Genomic DNA, 19749 nt, shown 5'->3' with positions numbered 1-19749 from the left:
AATAATTAGGTTACCTGAAAGAGTTGATTGGGTTTGGTTTCTTGACCATTTCCAATAATTGGATTTGATGTAAATTTTTCATTTTATAATATTAATACCGTGATTCACTAGTCCGATTTAATAGTACAGAAAAAGATTACTTTGTTAGGAGGATGGAATCCTTGGCGATTTACGCGTACTCTTGCGACTAGAGGTTCACTTACAGTAGTAGCCGCAACAAGTCAGTCACCCCGCACGACAAATTGTGACCTTAAAGATTGATGGTCTCTGAAGGTTCGCTTACAGTTTGGAAAATGCCCCTGCGACACTGATGCTCGCCCTCACGACTTCTCAAGCAGAGAAATTGATTAAGAAAATAGAAGACGTTGCAGTTTAGAAATGCTCTTGCAACATATGCCATTCGCTCCCGCGATAGGAAGTATCACTTTGTAAGTTCCCGGGCAACCTCAAATTGAATTTCAGCATCATCTAGATTGTGCCTGCGACAATCATGTTGCCTCCAGGGCGTTATTTATTATGGTGGTTAAACAGGAAAATTCTTAAAACCATTTTTATTGCGAATTAGATTCTTCAACAGCTAAAATTCATTTTCTCTTTCTGTTGTATTAATTAATTCTTGTGAAGGAAGTGATTTAATCCTTATATTCATTTCTCATCGTGAGATTTAGCGTTTAGATAAAATATTTACCGTTTCTGTAATAAGATTGAAAATTCTAGAAATTAAGTTTGAATGCGAGCCAATCATAAAGCACTTGAATAAGTTATTATGAGAGCCTTTAGAACACAAGAGTTTAAGTAAATTGATTAGTGATTATCACTTTCAACTGTGATTGAAGAAATGACACAGGCTTGAAAAGTCAAATCTCTATAAATGAAATGTTTCATCTCTTTCTCTCTCTAGAACTCTTAGTTATTATTTTTTTATTTCTTATTTCTTCCTTTAGCTTTAGAATTTCTAATCACTTTTTTTTTTTCTTTTAAGATTCTTGAGCTTATTTTTTAAATACCCAATCTCCTTACAAAAGCACTAATTCACTCCTCTTCCATTCCTTGCATCGAGGCCTTAAGAGTGGCAGATTTACTGTTTGAGTGGAAGACAAAAGCAAACTCATGGGAAGACATAACAAAAAGCTTAACTAAAGGAGAAGCAAACAAAAATCAGAACCCTAAATCTAAGTGAAAAATCATTTGTTCTTTCAAAGAAAATATGCTAAAAACTAGGAAGAGAGGGGTGGTTTCCGGCAAAAAGTGGCTAAAAACCACTCCTTGCTGTTGTTTGAATGTCCGGCCGCCAGGAGTTTAGAGAGAGAGAGAGAGAGAGAGGGATCTGTGAAAAACTATCATCTTCTACGTAATTGTACCGAAGGGTTGGCTTTGTATTATTCCCAGTCTCGTGATCCTGAAAAGAATCATAATTATGTCACAGTCCTTTCCTCCATTAAAACAGAATAATTGGCTTGGATATACCATGTAAAGGAGAGAGAGAGAATTCAGTGCATTTTGGGCCACGCTAATACATGTTTTCGAGATAAATTGTAGACCGCCTGATCTTTAACCAGTGTCCTGTTTTTCATTTATAAACTTTGAAACTATATATTGAATAATTAATATATATTCATATGTAAGATGTTCACTATAATAAACATCATTTTTAGAAATGTAAAATCTCTATTTTAAATAAAAACATAAGAGGAATAAAAATAAATAATTTTTAAATATTTTTAAATGTCAAATTAATTTTTAGATTTATTTAAATAATTAAAAAAATTGAATCTTTATCTCAAATATTTTTAAGTGAAATAATAAAAAAATAAAATTAATTATAATAAAAGAAACTAATAGCAAATAAGAATTAGAGATGTTATTTTATCATTATTCTAAAATTATTATTTTCTCTCTTCTAATTATATCTGAATAAATATTTAGTTGACATGAATAAATTATTTTATAAAAATTTAAAAATTTATTTAAACATGTAATATTTAAATTTATATTTTAATCAATTTTAATCTTTTAAAAAATTTAATAGAATTAGAAAAAAAGTTTGAAAAGAATTATAAATTTAAATTTAATTCAATTTTAAAATTTTTATGAAGATTTAATTTTGATGAGGTTTGAATATATGTGTTTTAATTGGTTAAAAAATAAAATTTTTAAATTCTTTATATGAATATAAAATTATTATTAATTATATTTCTATAAAAGATTATATTTAATTATCTTATAAAAAAAAAAAGTACGAAGTCCGGTTTTTACACTATTTTTGAATAAAATCATGTCATGAAGGGCAAAGTTAAATTATGATACGTCAGTGAGAATGAGAATGATGAGCCTATCCACACTCTAACCATTCTTACTCGAGAAGTGGGAACAGTGAGATATTCCATTCCACCCATCACCTTTCTCCAATTTGCATACATTCCTTCATTCTCTCTCTCTCTCAAAACAAAAGAAGAAAGAAAATAAAAAAACACATTCACTCTGTCTCTGTTATCTTCTCCTCTCTCTCTCTCTCTCTCACTGTAAACACCCAAAAGCTACAGTTCTTATAGATTCTTTCCTCTCATAATAATAACTCGTAATAAGTTTGTTTTGGTGCTTTCCTTTTTCTTTTTTATTTTTTCTTTTTTCAGAAACCTCATTTTTAGATTCTATACTTTCCTTCAAATCTCTCCCAAATTACTTTCTTCTTAATTTCCCTTTTCTCTCTCTAGAATTCTTGTTTCATATCTTTTTTTTTTCTTTTCTCAAGAATTATTGTCAAAGTTGGTTTTTTTTTTTAATGGTTTTTGAGTTTGTAGATAAAAATTGAAGCTGAATTGGGGTTAATTAAGAGGTTTAATTGCATATTCATATATATCTAGGGTTTTTGTTTAAATTATTATAATTTTTAAGAAATGGAGAAGTATGAATTGGTAAAAGATATAGGATCTGGGAATTTTGGAGTGGCGAGGCTCATGAGAAACAAAGAGACCAAAGAACTTGTTGCCATGAAGTACATCGAGCGTGGCCATAAGGTTTTTCTTTTTTTCTTTCTTTTTTTTTTTTTTTTTTTTTTTGAATTTGGAATTACAATCTTTATGTGTACATATTTGGGTGTGGACGTGTGATGCATGTGAAAGATCATTAATTTACTTTTTGTTTTGAAATTGAAGTTGTTATGGAGAAAAAAGAAATGGATTTTGTAGGAGAAGAATTATTTAAAAAAGAAAGTGAATTTTAGTTTCATTTAAGGTGGAAAATTTAGTTCTTTTATTAATGCTTACTGTTTTCTTTATCTATTTGGTGTTAGATTGATGAAAATGTGGCAAGGGAGATCATAAATCACAGATCACTTCGCCACCCAAACATAATTCGCTTCAAGGAGGTTCGTTATTAGCACTTTCTTTCTTGTTCTATTTATTTTTATGGGTTTAATGTGTTCTCTTCTTCTTCGTTTTTCCTAATAAGTTTAGTTGTTGATGGATTTGTTTTTCAAAAGGATAAACTTTTGTTGCTGGATGTAAAATTGGGTCTTCTTGGGTGTCTGCAGGTGGTTTTGACACCAACCCATCTAGCTATTGTTATGGAATATGCTGCTGGAGGGGAGCTCTTTGAGCGAATCTGCAATGCTGGAAGATTCAGTGAAGATGAGGTTTTTATGTCTCTTTTTATCTTCCATTTTCAGAATTTGGGTTGCATTAATTACAGTAATAAGTTTGTATCGATTTGGAGCAAAAATATGGGAATGAATTTAGCTAAAATCTTTTATTTATTTTTTTAGTGTCTGCAAAACTTGCCTTTTCTTTTCATTTCAGGCTAGATACTTCTTCCAACAGCTTATTTCAGGCGTCAGCTACTGCCATTCCTTGGTAAATCAAAATGCTCATATGTCAGATAACAATTTTCCTTTTGATGGCTCAGGGAATTGGTCTATATTATTTATTTATTCTGTTTTAATTATATGCAGCAAATTTGTCATAGAGATTTAAAGCTGGAAAATACCTTGTTGGATGGAAGCCCAGCACCGCGTCTGAAAATCTGTGATTTTGGTTATTCCAAGGTTTTGTTGCAAAAGCCAAGTCAGAATTTCTTTTTATCTTTTATGAGTCATGTACTTATGCTGAACTTTGTTTGTGCAGTCATCCTTGCTGCATTCAAGACCTAAATCTACAGTTGGCACTCCAGCATATATTGCACCAGAGGTTCTATCACGCAGAGAATATGATGGCAAGGTAACATGATTGTTTATATTGGCTTGATAGTTTACATACATACACCTTTTGGGTCGATGAGAGTTGACAATGAATGGATCAGATTTATTTGCAGTTTTGCGGATAATATTATATACTCCATCAAGTTATTGATAACTATCAAAATAAAATTGGCTGATAATCTCCACTATTTCTCCAGATCTTTCTGTTGTTATGCTTACCAATATCAGTCTTTCAATGACATTAGTTGAGCTGATACCTGAAAAAGAGATTAGTTGAAGTTTATGGCGTCATGGAAGTGTTTTCATCACCATGTACTGAGAAAAGAATCCTGGAAAGGCACTTAAATAATATAGATATGGCCTCGTATTTGTTTCACCTTATTACGTGTAGCAATGCCTGAGGTCATGTAAAGTTACATTTAGTTTATTCCCCTGTATTATCTCCTTGTTTATACGATGAAAAAATTTATATTCATCAATTTTTCTGCTCAGGTAGTTGAATTTCTAGAATGGGTTGCCATTCTGTGACGTGTCTTGAAAATTCTTCTACTGAACGTCTCTGTTTAATGTATCTAGTCATTAGCTTTTCCAAACTTCACATCCTTCATATGTCAACAAACTTCTATATCCTAGAAGTTATAGACCACATTAGTTATATTATAATCAATTAGCTCTTTGGCTGATTGATTTATGGCTTCAGTTACTACAATACTTGCATGTGAGGAAAGGCAAGTAATTTTTCTTTTTTTTTCCTGGAAAGATTGAACTTATTATCTGCAAACTTAGAGGTGTTCAGAGCAGAAAATGAATGGATTTATGTCATTCACATGCTTCACTCTTCCTTTCAGATGGCAGATGTATGGTCTTGTGGTGTGACTCTTTATGTTATGCTGGTGGGAGCATACCCATTCGAAGATCAAGAGGACCCGAAGAATTTCAGGAAAACAATCAACGTATTGTATTCTCTTTTATCACTCTTATAATCAAATTTTTTTTTCTTTTTCCACTTTATAATTTTCATATTGTTCTGCAGAGAATAATGGCTGTTCAATACAAGATCCCTGACTATGTCCATATATCTCAAGATTGCAGACATCTTCTTTCTCGCATATTTGTTGCAAACCCATCCAGAGTATGTGTGACCGAACTTGCCTGTGAATATATTCAACTTATAATATGAGATTAAGATAGCATAATAGTACTAATATGGGTACCTATCCTTCAATTATATGTTTATGAGTTTGTTTGTCTGCAAAATAGTTGTTCTTTGTAAATTTATGTTTCCTTTATTGCTGTCCTGCCTGAGAATAATTTACTATACAAGTCTGGCAATTATTTTGCTCTGATGGCTTTCAAAAATGAGGATTAAATGGATTGGAGAAAGTACCTGGGCCCTTCCCAATCTGTTTTCATGATTGTTCTTGGTGGTAACACTTTTTATCCTGTTCATTACAGAGAAGTATAGGCCATGTAGCTAGCACATTGCTTGTTTTGAGAAAGTGATTATAGTAGGAACTGCATGGTGTATCATGTGAAATTGTCTTTGAGAAGATTTCAAATGTTAGAAGTTTCCCTTGAGGACTGAGCATGGGCCTCGTGCATCTTTATTTCCTTCTTCTGTTATTTTCATTTGGCTTATGCCATGTCCCTTGAGTTGGTAAATTTCTTATGGTTCAATCTTGTAAATGGTTTATGACAAGCAAATGGCTGTGGCTTTCTGACTATACCTGAAGTTCCTTCTGTAATATTTGGGAAATAGTGGTTGCAGTTGAAGTGACACCTGATCAATCTTGAGAACTCCTTTCTGGGTCTTCTCATGTGTGTGTTGCCTTTTCCTTTTGTGCTCTCAAAAGTGAGTGAGCATTGTGATCCCACTAGTACCTTACCTTCTAATAACCATTGCACCAAAATAAGCTTCAAGAATCAAACCTTAGATTACCATAGCATTCCACCTTACTAAGTGCAAACATCTCTATACATCTCAAGTATAGGGGACAAATGTTTTACATGCCAGTGCAGCTAGACTCATCACCTAGAGACTTGTCGGACAAAGACTAATAACACTTCACGCATAGTGGCTGTGTCTACATGTATATGTGGATAGACATACAAGGCACAATGGTTCAGTCTGGTTTGGTCCTGTTTGGCAGTCTAGAGCAAATGTTGCAGGCCTCAATCTAGAAGAAGAGCATCAAGTCAACCATCAGACAAATAAGAGGAACTATAGATAAGACTTATTGCTTGATAACTAGGTTTTTGTCCTTTTCGCTAAGAATGGAAAATCTAGAACTGATTGAATTTGCTTTTGCAAACTATTGTGAGCCTTGCTACACTCTTTCATTGATTTTCTTTTATCAAGTGATTTCAATTAAGTGGGTTTTTTCTGATGTCTTAGAAACTGAATTCTCCACTGCTTACCTATTGAATTGGCTTCTGTGTGCATGCTATCCGGTTCCATATTCAAGCAATCTGGATCTTTAAGTCATCAAGGGGGTTGATTTGCGGGTCTTCTGCCATTTGACTCTAGCTATTACACTATGCATTTACTCACCAAGTGTACATGTTGATAATGATGGATTGCTACTGCAGATGGACCTCCTTTTAGTATTTTACATTCATATAATTGGATGGGAATCTATAATATGATTGGTACCCAAACAAAAAATATGTTGTGATGTGGATGGGTATGGAAAATCCTTTTCTAATTGGAGTGATAATTCATAGGATATAGGTCCCGTGGAACGTTTCTGAAATTTGTTTTGTAGATGGCCAAGGCACGTCAGTAAAGGCTCCTTTATAGATGCATAAATGAAATTTGTATTGCACTGCTCAATCATCCAATTCTATCTTCTAATATTCCTATTTTTCATCAATGGTCTACCTGTTTTTATTTTCATGCACTCTCATATGATGATTGCTGTAATAGTTTAGCCATTATTTTAACCTTTATGTGTTTGTGTAGAGGGTCACTATAAAAGATATCAAGAGCCATCCTTGGTTTCTGAAGAACTTGCCAAGGGAACTGACAGAGGCAGCTCAAGCAATGTACTACAGGAAAGAGAATCCCACCTTCTCATTGCAAACTGCTGAGGAAATCATGAAGATTGTGGAAGAGGCCAAAATTCCTCCCCCTGTGTCTCGATCTATTGGAGGCTTTGGCTGGGGAGGAGAAGAAGATGGCGATGGGAAGGAAGATGACACAGAGGCTGAAGAAGAAGAAGAAGTAGGGGAAGAAGATGAGTATGAGAAGAGAGTTAAGGAAGCACAAGCGAGTGGAGAATTTCATGTCAGTTAAGGATAAATTTGCCCCTTGTCAGATACTAGTGATCTCAAGTTTTGCCTTTTGGATATTTATAGAATGGTATTGTGCTTGTATAAAACTCTGTACTTAGAACATGGTCTTGAATAAGTGTTTGTAAATTATAATATATTGGGCAGGAAGGGTGTGTTTCCAACTTGTGTATTAGAGTGTCTGTGTTATTGAAGAACTGGATTTATGGGGATTTCAAAAGTAATTATCGGAGTCTGTTCTTCTTTAGCTTTTATTTATGAGGATTAAGATTATTATGTAATGAACGAAGGTTCCCCGATTTGAAGAAAATCTTATCAGGTATTGTTTACATTCTATGGAGGATCTGTCAACTGAAAAAATATAGCAATAACATCTATATAAACATGATTGGACAAAGGATCAATTTGCTCTTTGAACTTACATGCAAGGTTAAATACATCTAATTCATACATCAAATTTAAACTTTTTCAGTAAATAGTTTTTTAAAAGATCAAATTTATTCAATTTAAACTTTTCAACAAATAGTCCTCTAAACTTATGTCCAAGGGTCAAATACATTCAATTTAAAAAATTTTAAAAGTGAAATAATATTAAATTTTCATTGAATTATAAAAATTAAAAATAATATTTGTTTCATTAATAACCTTTTGAATTTCAAATTTTATTAAACATGCTATTGTATAACACTTGACTAGATATTGTAACTAATTAATGAAATAAATGTTTTTTTTTTAATTTTTATAATTCAATTAAAACTTTAAAATCTAATATTAGTTCATTTTAAAAAAAAATTGAATTGGATGTATTTGACCTTTAGATACAAGTTCAGGGAGTTATTTGCTGAAAAAAACTTAAATTGGATATATTTGATCCTTGGACATAAGTGTAGGAGACTATTTGATGAAGAAATTTAAATTGGGTATATTTGACCCTTTGACATAAGTTCAGGAGTGTCAGCATCCATTTTCCGGATCCAGATATCGAGAAAAAAATAGAAAATTCTATGATGAAAGTTACTGATTTATCGGGTCTCAGGAGGTGAAGGACAGGCGAATCCAAGGCTATGATGGAGATTAATCCAGCTGGAATTATCCTTTTGAAATCACTTTGGACTTAATTGTAAAAAAAAACTAAATTTGAGAGTCAAGTTTTTACAAATTCGGAGACCTAATTATAAATTTTTCATAAACTTTTCCTCTGTAGAGCCGATAGGCTGTACATAATGTCAATCAACTGTATGTAGAGCTAATCGGCTGTACATAGAGCCAATTGACTCTACATTTCCTTATCATAAAGTTTTTCCTAGTAAAAGAAATTTTTCAAGTAGGATGATTTTGATGTCAATTGAGATTTTCGCACTCCGATGTCGCTTTTTATGACGATTTTACATCCAGATATAGATTTTAGAAGGTTTTCTTGACGATAATCATCCTTCTAATCAATAATTATTTAAATTTAAGTAATTACAATGAGATATTTATCGATATTTCTAAAAATCTATCACTTTCTTTAGGGTTTTCTTTAAAACCGTATCTTTATAAATATAAAGAGGTGTTTAGGATTTTGGGGGAGGAATCAAGAATTGAAAATTGGCAATAAGCAAGATCGACATTTGAGAGACACTAAGAAAGAAAAAAAAAAGAGAGAAACCCATAGTGAAAAGAAAGAAAAACATTGTCGTTCTTAGTTGATATTAGAAGATCCAAACCACTGAAGAAAGAACGATTTTAGGAAACAAACCACTGAAGAAAGATCATTTTTGGAAACTGTTTTAATCGACAGAAGATTTCTCTAAGCCACATCCAGCACTGGATTCCTATCCAGTCTTCAATTCAACTGCATCCTCATCGCATGAGACTCGCAGATCCAACATCCACGGTGACAACTTGAGGGTTCTTTCAACCATACATCCGCATTAATCATAAAACCGGTTCTTTCATTCTTTTTTGCTTTCTTTTATTATTTGATTTTAGAAACATGATTAGGATTCTGATTTATGATAAGTATGATTAGATTAGCCTTTTTTTATGAATATGCATGTCAATAGGGTTTGCTTCTAATACACGAATATGTAAGAAAGCTTGCCAGCCGATAGCTTTGCTCTAGTTTGTATCAATGTCTATAAACCCGCTGAAAAAAGAGGCAATGCTTTTAGCATTCTCCAAAGTCATGTGGCTCGGCGGAAAACCATGGGCTTGAATCCAAAACAGAGACTGGCCAAAGTCGAGGAACTCAATGCTAAGATCAGGATGCCACTCTGTATAACCATATGAGCATTAGAGTAAGGGCATCCCAGAATTACCTGCTTTTGGCCATGCTCATTAATAAATTCAAAAATAAACAAATTGTTGTGCGTTTTCTAGATTTTGAACTCATTTTATAGTTTCCATAATTTCTTGAAGGAGAGTAAATATGCTCTAATGGGGTTGAATTACAGATGAGGCTTACGCTAAGTGTGAAATCTGGTGGTGTATCCAGTTCCAAATTCTCAAGGTCAGCGATTCCACATGGTGCATTATTATTCCCGGTAACTCGAATTGTACTTTGAGCAATACTAGTATATGAGACATTATGTAGTCCTAAACTATTAAAGAACAGGGATGAAGAATCAAAAATTTCTGTGCATAACAAAAAATCATCGATGCCACTAAAATCAGTATTTTCTATATAGTCTGAGATTTTCCAGCTAACCATTCTAGGTATCCTACATCATCCTCGATCCTTAAATATAATCCATAAAACATATGCATCGTCAGTTTTCGATTTTAATGTATAGAAATTAGAATATAGTGTTTACTCCATCAATAAAATACAATATATTGTCATAAGATTGTTACTCTGTTAAGATGATGCTTACATGGCCGAAGAAAAGGGTATAGCACGTAAATAAACTATAGGCCATATCCTACACTACTGAAAATGTTAGCATGTCAATAAATAAATGTGCTACATCAGCACTACATTAGTAAAAAAGTTAACAATATTAGAGCAATTGTATTAATTTTATTAATGCAATAAAGCAATATATTTATTTGCTAAAAGAACATTAGGTACTTATAAGTTAAAAAAGATGTGTAAATTAAAGTCTTCTACCAATCTAATTGTATATGTACACAAACTCATTCAAGTATTGGGAATGGCACTTTCATTTTGTGCTGCTTAATTACGATATTAAAATATTTGTCTCGCAATTAAAAAACAACCTATCTATAATCTAAGTTAGGAAAAGTACCCGTTGCATGACTCTCTCTCTCTCTCTCTCTCTCTCTCTCTCTCTCTCTCTCTCTCTCTCTCTCTCTCTCTCTCTAAGGCATTTGCTTCTGCTCAAACCCACTCTAGAATTCTTCTAGAAACCTTTCTTATTGCTCATTAAATCTAAAGGTAAATCTCCTTTCATTTAGCTTGGTTACCTCCCCTTTCTTACCCCCTTCTTTCCTTTCTATTTTATCTTTATTGCCTTTCTTATCATGTCCCTTTCTCCTTTTAATATGCAATTAATACGGAAATCCACGATAAAAACTTCACTGAGTTTAACTCCTCCAAATAATCTTACCCAAACAAGTCCTAGTGAGTAAGATCTTGTCTCCAAACACAGACTCAATTTAAACTTTTTTAGTAAATAATTTTTTAAATTTATGTTTAAGAGTTAAATAGATCTAATTTGCGCTCTCCAATCAATTTATTTTCTTAAAAAATAAAATAATATTAGATTTTTAGATTTTAATTACATTATAAAAATTAAAAATAATATATATTTTATTAATTTACTGATACAATATTTAGTGATGCGTTATACAATAGTATGTTTAAAAAAATTTAAATTTTAAATTTTAAATTTAATTAACTCAAAAATAAGTTAATTTTTAATTTTTTTAATAAATTATTTTGAAATTTTTAATAAATGGGCCATAACTTATCATTTTTAAATCAATTAAATTTAAAATTTAAAATTTATCAAATACTTTTTTATATAGCGTCACTAGATATTATATCAATAAATTAATAAAATAAATATTATTTATAATTATATAATTTAATTAAAATCTAAATTTTAGAAAAAAAAATTAAATTGGATGTATCTAACCTTTTATCACAAATTCAAGAAATTATTTAGTAAAAAAATTTAATTAAATTTATTTAATCTTTAAACATAAATTCAGAAAACTTAAAAAAATTTAAATTAAATCTATTTGAACCTTGAAAATAAGTTACAAATTGACCATTTGTCCTACGTTTTGTACTTTCCAAAAAAATAAATACCAAAAGAATCTAGAAAAAAATATAATATAGAAATTTCCTTTTGAGTTCTTTTAGAATAAACACTTTCAGCTCATGTCATAAACAAATTAAAATCGAAGAATTCATGATTGTAAAACATGTGTTTTTATTTCTTTTTAGGAAAAAAAAAATTGGGAAATTATCTCTTCCAAAGTTGGCAGAGGCATGCACCTCCTCTTCCCCGGTTCTTTTGTTTACTACAAATGGTGCAATACAGCCTACTCCCCTTCCCTTTCTTCTCCATTCTTTTTAATACAAAATATCTGGTATCATTATCCAGTTTAGGTCTCTCCTCATAACAGCTACAGTCGAAAAGAACATCAGCAGTCAACATTTGCACCCGGAACTCGTTATGTAAATGAAAAATGCAATGCTTTACCAGCAAAGACTCTGCTACATGTATGTTTCATTTGTTCTGGATGCTGCTTCTGTCAGTATTGCGTGCAAATTCCGGGTTGCATCTAGAACACTTTCCTTGTCAAATAGAGCTGATACAACTGCGACACCTTTGAGATTTGCTACACCACTTTCCATCACAGAGACAGCATTTGTAGCATTGATACCACCGATAGCAACCACGGGTAATTTAGAAGCCAAGCAAACAGCTTTTAACCCATCAAAACCAACAGTGGAATTGTTTGCCTTTGTAGTCGTTGGATATACACCGCCACAACCAATGTAGTCAGCACCATCGATCCATGCTTGTTGTGCCTGTTCAGGTGTTTTGCACGATACCCCAATTATTTTATCAGGGCCAAGAAGAATACGGGCAGTACGAGCAGGTATGTCTGACTGACCAACATGCACTCCATCAGCGTCACATGCAAGGGCAACATCAACTCGGTCATTTATCAATAGTGGCACTCCATGTGAACGGCAAATTTCAAGACATGCTTTTGCTGTATTTATAAAGTCCCTTGTTTCAGTATTCTTCTCCCTAAAAAGAATTACAAATATTAACAAGAAATTTTGTACATTCGAATATAAATCATTTTACATTGGCAGCTACTCTATGCAAGAGTCAGGCTAAGCAAGTAAGATATTTTTATATACATACACACATCAACATCTCTTAATCGAATGAAATTGAGTACATAAATACATGTATCTATTCAACTGCAACAGAATCATATAGAAGGACAAAATTGTTGGGACATTTCAAACTAGCGAACAAATCACTATGTATTGTCTTTGAGATCATGAAGTTGATGAGAAGCAAAGCTAGAATTAAACAATGAGGTTCTGTTAAGAAAAAAAAATGACATGAGAAGAGAAAAAAATAATCAGGGGAGGGAGAAAAGGATACAAGGGACATTAAACTGAAAGAAAACAAAAAAAAAGAAAACAGTTACTGCAGCATGCGCCATGTGGAAATTTAAAAACATATAAGAACTGAAGTGACAGGTATTTCAGCTAAGTTCTTTCAAGTTATCTTCAGGAGGAGAAACAAAAATCTAGTTTCTAAATGTCGAACAAAATATCTGCAGCCATACCTCAATTGAACAATGGTGGCACCTCCTTCTATTGCTTCTCTAGTGGCATCGACCATAGGTCGCCCCCACATTTTATTCATCCGAGAGTCCGGGACAGCATATAAAAATAAGTTATTTGGATTGAATGTCCCTTGCCTACCAGAGTTCTGAACAGAACTTTTAAGTCTTAATAGGTGGTCAAATGGGCCTTGACGCCCATTTCCGATGAATATATCTTTACTGTATTCCAAGGCTGTCTCAATATAGCACTTAGCAACCTGCCCAAACACATAAAAGAGAATAGTGATGCTAATATACCAGTTAAAAGAGTGGAGCCTCTAAAAAAGGAGTGGAGGGCATATTTTAAGTCTGGCAGAATTGTGGACTTCTTATATCATGATAACTCCCTCCCAAAGGAGTGGAGGGCATATTTTAAGTCTGTCTCTTTCAGGCAGGAGAGAAAAACACACTTCTAACGTGCAAGGACTTGAGCATCTTTCTCAATATCTCACAGAACAGCAAGAAATCCATCTTAATAACTCAAGAAAAAGAGTATCATTTAACAATCCAGAAAATTGTAGGTTGCACGAATTAATTCCATATAGCCTCACTGCATTATTTATTAAAAAACTTGGCAAAACCACAAAGAACAAGAAAGAAGACTTCCAGCATTTTGTTAATTGTTTATGCATTCTATTGTTGGCTTGGAAAATGAACTATAGATACTTTTATCACTGTATTCCCGAATGCCAAACTATTTTAACCAGGAACAGAAACTAGAAACATTACACACTCACCTTTACAGCTGACAGCATTGGAGAACCTTTTGCTAGCTCAGCTGCTATACATGATGCCAAAGTGCAACCAGTGCCATGTGTGTTGCGAGTTTTTATGCGAGAAGAACGCAGCTCATGATAGTCTTCACCTGTAATGTGAGATTTCATGCAGTTAACAGTTCATACACGGAAACTTGAATGATGTTGTTACCACTTAAGGTATCTATAAAACTTAGGTTTACCATCAAAGAAAATATCAACAGCATCCAAAGAGTCGGGAAGATCACCACCTTTGACAAGAACATTTCTGATAGGCAAAACCAACAACAGTTTAAGCATGTAAGTAAACAAAGAGAATCAGATTCATTCAATTCCTCCATTTGCAAGTCATGCATCTGATACAAATAGATTTGCTACAGGAAGCTGAAAGCAGTCACATATATAATAGCAAAAGAAAAGTATTTATGCATGTTAGAGAAGAAGAAAGTAATGGGGCATAATCCTATGGAATTTCGTTTCTTATGGAAAACTTCTTTTTGTCACCTCTTTTAGGGATGATTATGAGAAACAAAAAGACTAAACAACCTAAGCATACAACAATGACAAAAGTCAAGCTTAACAATCTATTTAATCAGAATTAAACTGCAGTAACCTGATTATAAAGCTTCTTTCTCATCTCTTGGCCAGATATCTGTTCATTCCTAATTGAAACATTTGTGATTAATAGTCATGAATGCAAAGATGTTGCATTATGCCATTTTCACAACTTTCATAACAAAGCTTTAATCTAACCATTCAGTTGTTATTACAGTTGCAGTGTCACAGTATCAGAATCTCATCTCATGGTCAGGGATACAGTTGAAGCCAGTACTATCATGAATCTTTTCAAAAAATTAGCAAGCAGAAAAGGGTCCATACATAGGGCAGTGGCCACACAGATCATTTGACCAGTATTTCCCTAATATGTAACATTAAATAGCATGTAATCATGTAACTGTAACTAAGAACCTGTAAATTTATTCATAAAAGCACTTTTTCTCCCCTACTGTGGTTTAGCCAATACAGGGCGTATTGGCCATTATCTAAAATCTGTTTGTAATATAACTCATATCCATTACATTTACAGAGCTGATACTTTCATCAACCATTCTATCGCCACACATTTGTAAGCTGTAACAATAATTTGAGTTTCTATTCTATCTTGATATGAAGCTCTTTAATAAATTAAAAAGGTCTTTGCACTTTTATTTTGAAAAGCGAAAAGGTTATGATTTTTAGCAAGAAAGAAACTATCTCCTTTAACAGCATAACCCTCAAAGAGAAGGTAATGCATGATTTTAAGAATACTAATAGAAGTAATTCCAAAGGAAAGCCATAATAGTTTCAGAAACCAGTTTATCATAAGTAATCAAATAAAATAAGCAATTTCCACTTACTGAGGACCTAAAGCATGCAAAAGTTTTGCCGCAGAGCGCATATCAGCAAGAGTTTCAAGTGGCATGCCACCAAGTAAAGCAGATGCCTCTTTTATATTTGGAGTTACTATGTTGGCCATGGGAAGGAGCTCTTCTCTACATTGAAGAACCAAAAATTTGATACTACTATAAATTTCTGAATTACAAGTGCAAAAAACAAGTTAAAATAAATAAAAATAAAATAATTGTCCTCCTAAATTTAATACCAATTAGCCATTGTCAGCAGATCAGCAGCCTATATGGGAAAGGTAGCTCATTAAGGAAGAAAATGTCAATCGTTGGAATGTCTCATCTACATCCAAAATCTTTAGGGACTTCTGTTGTTTTAAGAGGAAGTTTTCTGGGCAGGAAAGAAGCCAAAACTCTTTAGAGTTGTGCTTTTTGGCCGTTCTTATAGTCATCGGAAAATGCAAACTTTCAAGATAAGAGCTTGTCCTTTAATTGGTTGAGGGACAAGATGGCATTTTTGGCATCTCTTATGGTTCAAGAACTTTTAGGGGGTGGGTTTTACAGGGATGGAACAGGAATTTCTTTTTTCATGTTGATCAATAATGGCAAACATTTCTCTTTCTCTTTTTTATTTTGATTTTATAATCCAGTTTATATTTGTATGTTAAATTATAGGAGGCATCTTATCCTCCACAGTACACTCTGCTTTCTACTTCAATGATATTTCTTTTTCTTGTTGAATAAATAAACATATCAAGACTTCACCTTACAAGTTCACCCTCGATAGTCAATAGTCATCAACAAGGCAACAGCATATCATTAACCATTTTGATTCTCTTTTTTTTTTTTTGGTTCGTTATTAATGTTCTTGTTTATTTTTGTATGTAAGTTATAGGAGGCCTCTTATCCTCCACATTGTACTCTGCTTTCTTCTTCAACGATATTTCTTTTCTTGTTAAACAAATAAACATCTTCAAAGCTTCATCTTAAGAGTTCACACTCAATAGTCAATAGTCATCAACAAGGCAACAGCATATGGTTAGCCACTTTGATGAACATGGCAAATGCATGATTCAAGTGTTTAATCTACAGCTCATGAAACAATGATGAGTCAATAAATATAGAGCAAAGGGCGATGATAACATTTAATCCCAAGAATAAAAGAAGATGGAAAAGGAATGCCTGCAATAAAAGCAGCTGCCCAGCTACAGATGAAGTTTATGAAATTCCACCTGATAACAAAATGGAAAGCAGATGCTGTACTAGTATCCAGGAAACTAAATTAGTTTTCAGACAGGAATAGGCTTTTGAAAGCCAAGGACAACAGGAAAGTTGAGGAGCAATTTTCATGACTAGAATCCAGAGAATTCAACCTTAGGGCACTTTAGAATCTATTCTAGTAATTAAGAATCTAGATATTTAGGATGGACATACTTCACTGTGATACAACTTCTTAGTCCAAGAAGGTAGTTGCTTGCAGTGTGCAGTTTCTCTCTTAATAATAAGGAGCTTACACCTAATAGCATACAACTAAGCTGGTAGTATCACTTCACAGTGAAGAAAGTTTTGCTCTATAAATATAAATCATTTACGAAGATTAGGAACGTATTTCATGGTACACACTTTAGCTAGTATTTTCTTGCAAACAGGTACCTTAGAGGAAATGCCTATAAGCTAAAAGGGACAAACAAGATGCAAGAAGCACATGCATATGCCATAGAAATACGCAGAGGTCAATGAAATCCTAACCAATAAAAAATGTCTGGCTGAAGGGGACAAAAGTTAGTTAAATAAGTTCTACATCAGAATATGTATATCATTAGGTAAGATGTGAATATTACTTTAAAACACAATTCTAACTTACCGAAAGCAAGAAACAATGGAAGGACCAGCCAGCACATCTCCGCTCGTAGATACCATGACAGGATCAACCACCAAAGCTGCCTTCAGATGTTAGACCAAGTCAACTCAAAAGCCACTAGAACTTTAATCGCCAAACAAAAAATTTCAATTTTCAGCTCTGCATACCTCGAACAGGAAACTCCCTTAGATTCTGATGGAGAATCTTGACTATGCCGATAGAAGGTAGCATGCCTGTTTTAACCTAATATCATTTTAAAATCAGACTGCGGTCAACTCATAACAAAATCATTGTCAAAATAAAAGAAAGAAGGAAAAAAGGATAAAATATGATGTATTCATAGCCTTTTCTCTGTCATCAAGCTTATCATACAGAATTTAAATAAATTGATACTTATGTTTTTTTTTTGTTATTCTTCCTCTTCTCTTCAGTGTCATTTCTATACATGCTCAACTATAATTGATATTCACAGATGAAAAATCAAGTCAAGTTCAAAGTTGCATCCATATCAACTAGTAAGTTCAACTTACCACATCAACTTGCATATCAGAAAGCACAGACTTTAACTGCTCAGCAACAAAATCATTACGCACAATATCTACACCCTGATAAACCACAAATGCACAATTTCACAGCCTAAACCAACAATAACTTGAAAATATTCACCAAATAACATATTAAATATGTAATACTTAGTTTCAGCATCAGAATTACGAAAATTTAGACCTGAACTCCAGCAGTATTCTGTGCCGTAACAGCAGTTATAACAGTGGAACAATATACTCCACGAGCAGCACATGCCTTAAGATCAGCTTGTATTCCAGCGCCAGCTCCTGAATCAGAGCCTGCAACACTTAACACGTGTGGTATTTTTTTATTCGCTGCAGCACCATTTCCTTCCATTGTCATTAATGTTTGATTCACTTTCCAATTCGAAAATCTTGACCTCTGAGCTACACGTTCCTGATAAAGAAAAAAGGTTTGTCACAAAAAAAAAAATGAAATTGAACATAAACAGCACCTGTTTGGTTGCTGGAGAAAAAAAAAAAAAAAAAAAAGCAAAAAGAGAATTGTTAGTAACAAAAGAAAGTAGAAATTGAATCTCACTTTAATACTGTTTATTTTCTTGTGTTTTCTCAGTAACCAAACAGATATGTGAAGGTAATTATATTAACCTTGTTGAAGATAGAAGAGGAATTGGAGAGGATTCCGCAGAAGGCCATCTAGAATAAGGAGCGTGGACAGACAATGCTTTCAGTTATAGCTTGAACTACGGTCATTATTTGGATAATTAAATTTAATGCTATAAAATTTTCATTATTATTTAAAAAACTTATAATTTATAAAAGTAGTTATGTAGATTTTTTTTAACTGCGTTTGAATATAATCCACTATTTTATTTCCTCCCAAAGACTCCTTCGAACACATTAATTCTAATTAAATGTAAAGCAAGAAATATCATATGTATTACATGCAATATTTTATATATAAATTATTAAGATAATAGAAAAATAAAATAAAAAGTAAAAGAAGTTAAGAATAATAAAAAAAAATACGTATAAAAATTAAGATTTGAAAGTTATTATTATTATTATTATTATGAATGTAGATTAGAAGAGAAAGAATTTATAAATTAGTATTTATAAAATAATTGACAAATGCTAATGTTTAATAATTTTATATAGTAAGTTGTAGTGAAGTGTCTTTCTTTTTAGCTTTCAACTATATATACACAAATATTGTCTTAATTATTTTTTAGGTTTGGAATATTTAATAAATCCATTGAACCCAAAGACTAGAAACCTTAAAAGTCCCAATTGTCATTGCAGATGTAATAACTTGATCTAGAGAAGCGGTTCGATGAGGGCAGAAAGTGGACGTCGGGGCAAATATAGGATGTATGGACAAGAAGCGGTTTCTGGCAGGCTTTTAGGATGGCAACACTCTAAGATACGGGGGTACATAAATGAATCGAATTGCACATCAAAATGGGGTGGGGAATGGTTGATAACATATATATAAGGAGTTGGAACTAATCACATGAGGCGCCTTTTGGTTGTTTGGATGTGAAGTTGTAGGAACTCCAAAGTTAGACGTGTTTGATTCAGAGAAATTCCAAGATAGGGGATCTCTTGAGAAGTTGTCGAACTCGCCAAAGAGACAAAACCGTGAGGCCAGTGGGACCAAAGCAGACAATATCTCATGTAATCTGGTTCTAGATCGTTACAAATGGTATCAGAGCAGGACCCTTCTAGTAGATGTGTGGTTTGAGGACGAACCAAGCGGAAGTTGGTGGGCATGTGACAACCTGACCTAGAGAAGCAGTCTGATGAGGGCTGGAAGTGGACGCTGGGGCGAAAATAGGATGCCTGGATAAGGAGCAGCTTCTGGCAGGCTTCTAAGATGACAGCACCTTAAGGTATGGGAGTACATGAATGAATCAAATTGCAC

General features: G+C 33.0%; 2 protein-coding genes across 5 annotated transcripts; one reads left to right on the top strand and one right to left on the bottom strand.

The window, feature by feature from the left end:
• Positions 1-2439: 2439 nt before the first annotated feature.
• On the top strand, positions 2440-7815 carry LOC8267034 (serine/threonine-protein kinase SRK2A). Its single transcript, XM_002530630.4, has 9 exons — positions 2440-3017; positions 3293-3367; positions 3533-3634; positions 3798-3851; positions 3950-4042; positions 4122-4214; positions 5044-5148; positions 5229-5327; positions 7158-7815. Exons 1-9 carry the CDS (start codon positions 2898-2900, stop codon positions 7488-7490), a joined length of 1074 nt encoding a protein of 357 aa, XP_002530676.1. The 5' UTR covers positions 2440-2897; the 3' UTR covers positions 7491-7815.
• Positions 7816-11854: 4039 nt separating this feature from the next.
• LOC8267035 (thiamine biosynthetic bifunctional enzyme TH1, chloroplastic) lies at positions 11855-18616 on the bottom strand. 4 transcript variants are annotated; one of them, XM_002530631.4, is made up of 10 exons: positions 18474-18616; positions 18025-18261; positions 17829-17903; positions 17466-17541; positions 17302-17377; positions 15450-15584; positions 14256-14320; positions 14035-14162; positions 13259-13515; positions 11855-12702 (listed from the first exon to the last, which is right to left on the bottom strand). In XM_002530631.4, the coding sequence occupies exons 1-10, from the start codon at positions 18519-18521 to the stop codon at positions 12159-12161; spliced, it is 1641 nt and encodes a 546-aa protein (XP_002530677.1). In that variant the 5' UTR covers positions 18522-18616; the 3' UTR covers positions 11855-12158. The 4 variants fall into 4 exon arrangements, with proteins under 4 accessions (XP_002530677.1, XP_015581786.1, XP_025015161.1 ...); XM_015726300.2 differs by having other exon boundaries at positions 18025-18330; positions 18474-18600; XM_025159393.2 differs by having other exon boundaries at positions 18406-18539.
• Positions 18617-19749: the final 1133 nt, after the last annotated feature.

The sequence above is a fragment of the Ricinus communis genome, chromosome 6 (genome assembly GCF_019578655.1).
Source record: "Ricinus communis isolate WT05 ecotype wild-type chromosome 6, ASM1957865v1, whole genome shotgun sequence".
In the NCBI taxonomy this organism is placed as follows: Eukaryota; Viridiplantae; Streptophyta; class Magnoliopsida; order Malpighiales; family Euphorbiaceae; genus Ricinus; species Ricinus communis.
The sequence above is the reverse complement of the archived record's forward strand: the minus strand, read 5'-3'. Positions and strand labels throughout refer to the sequence as shown.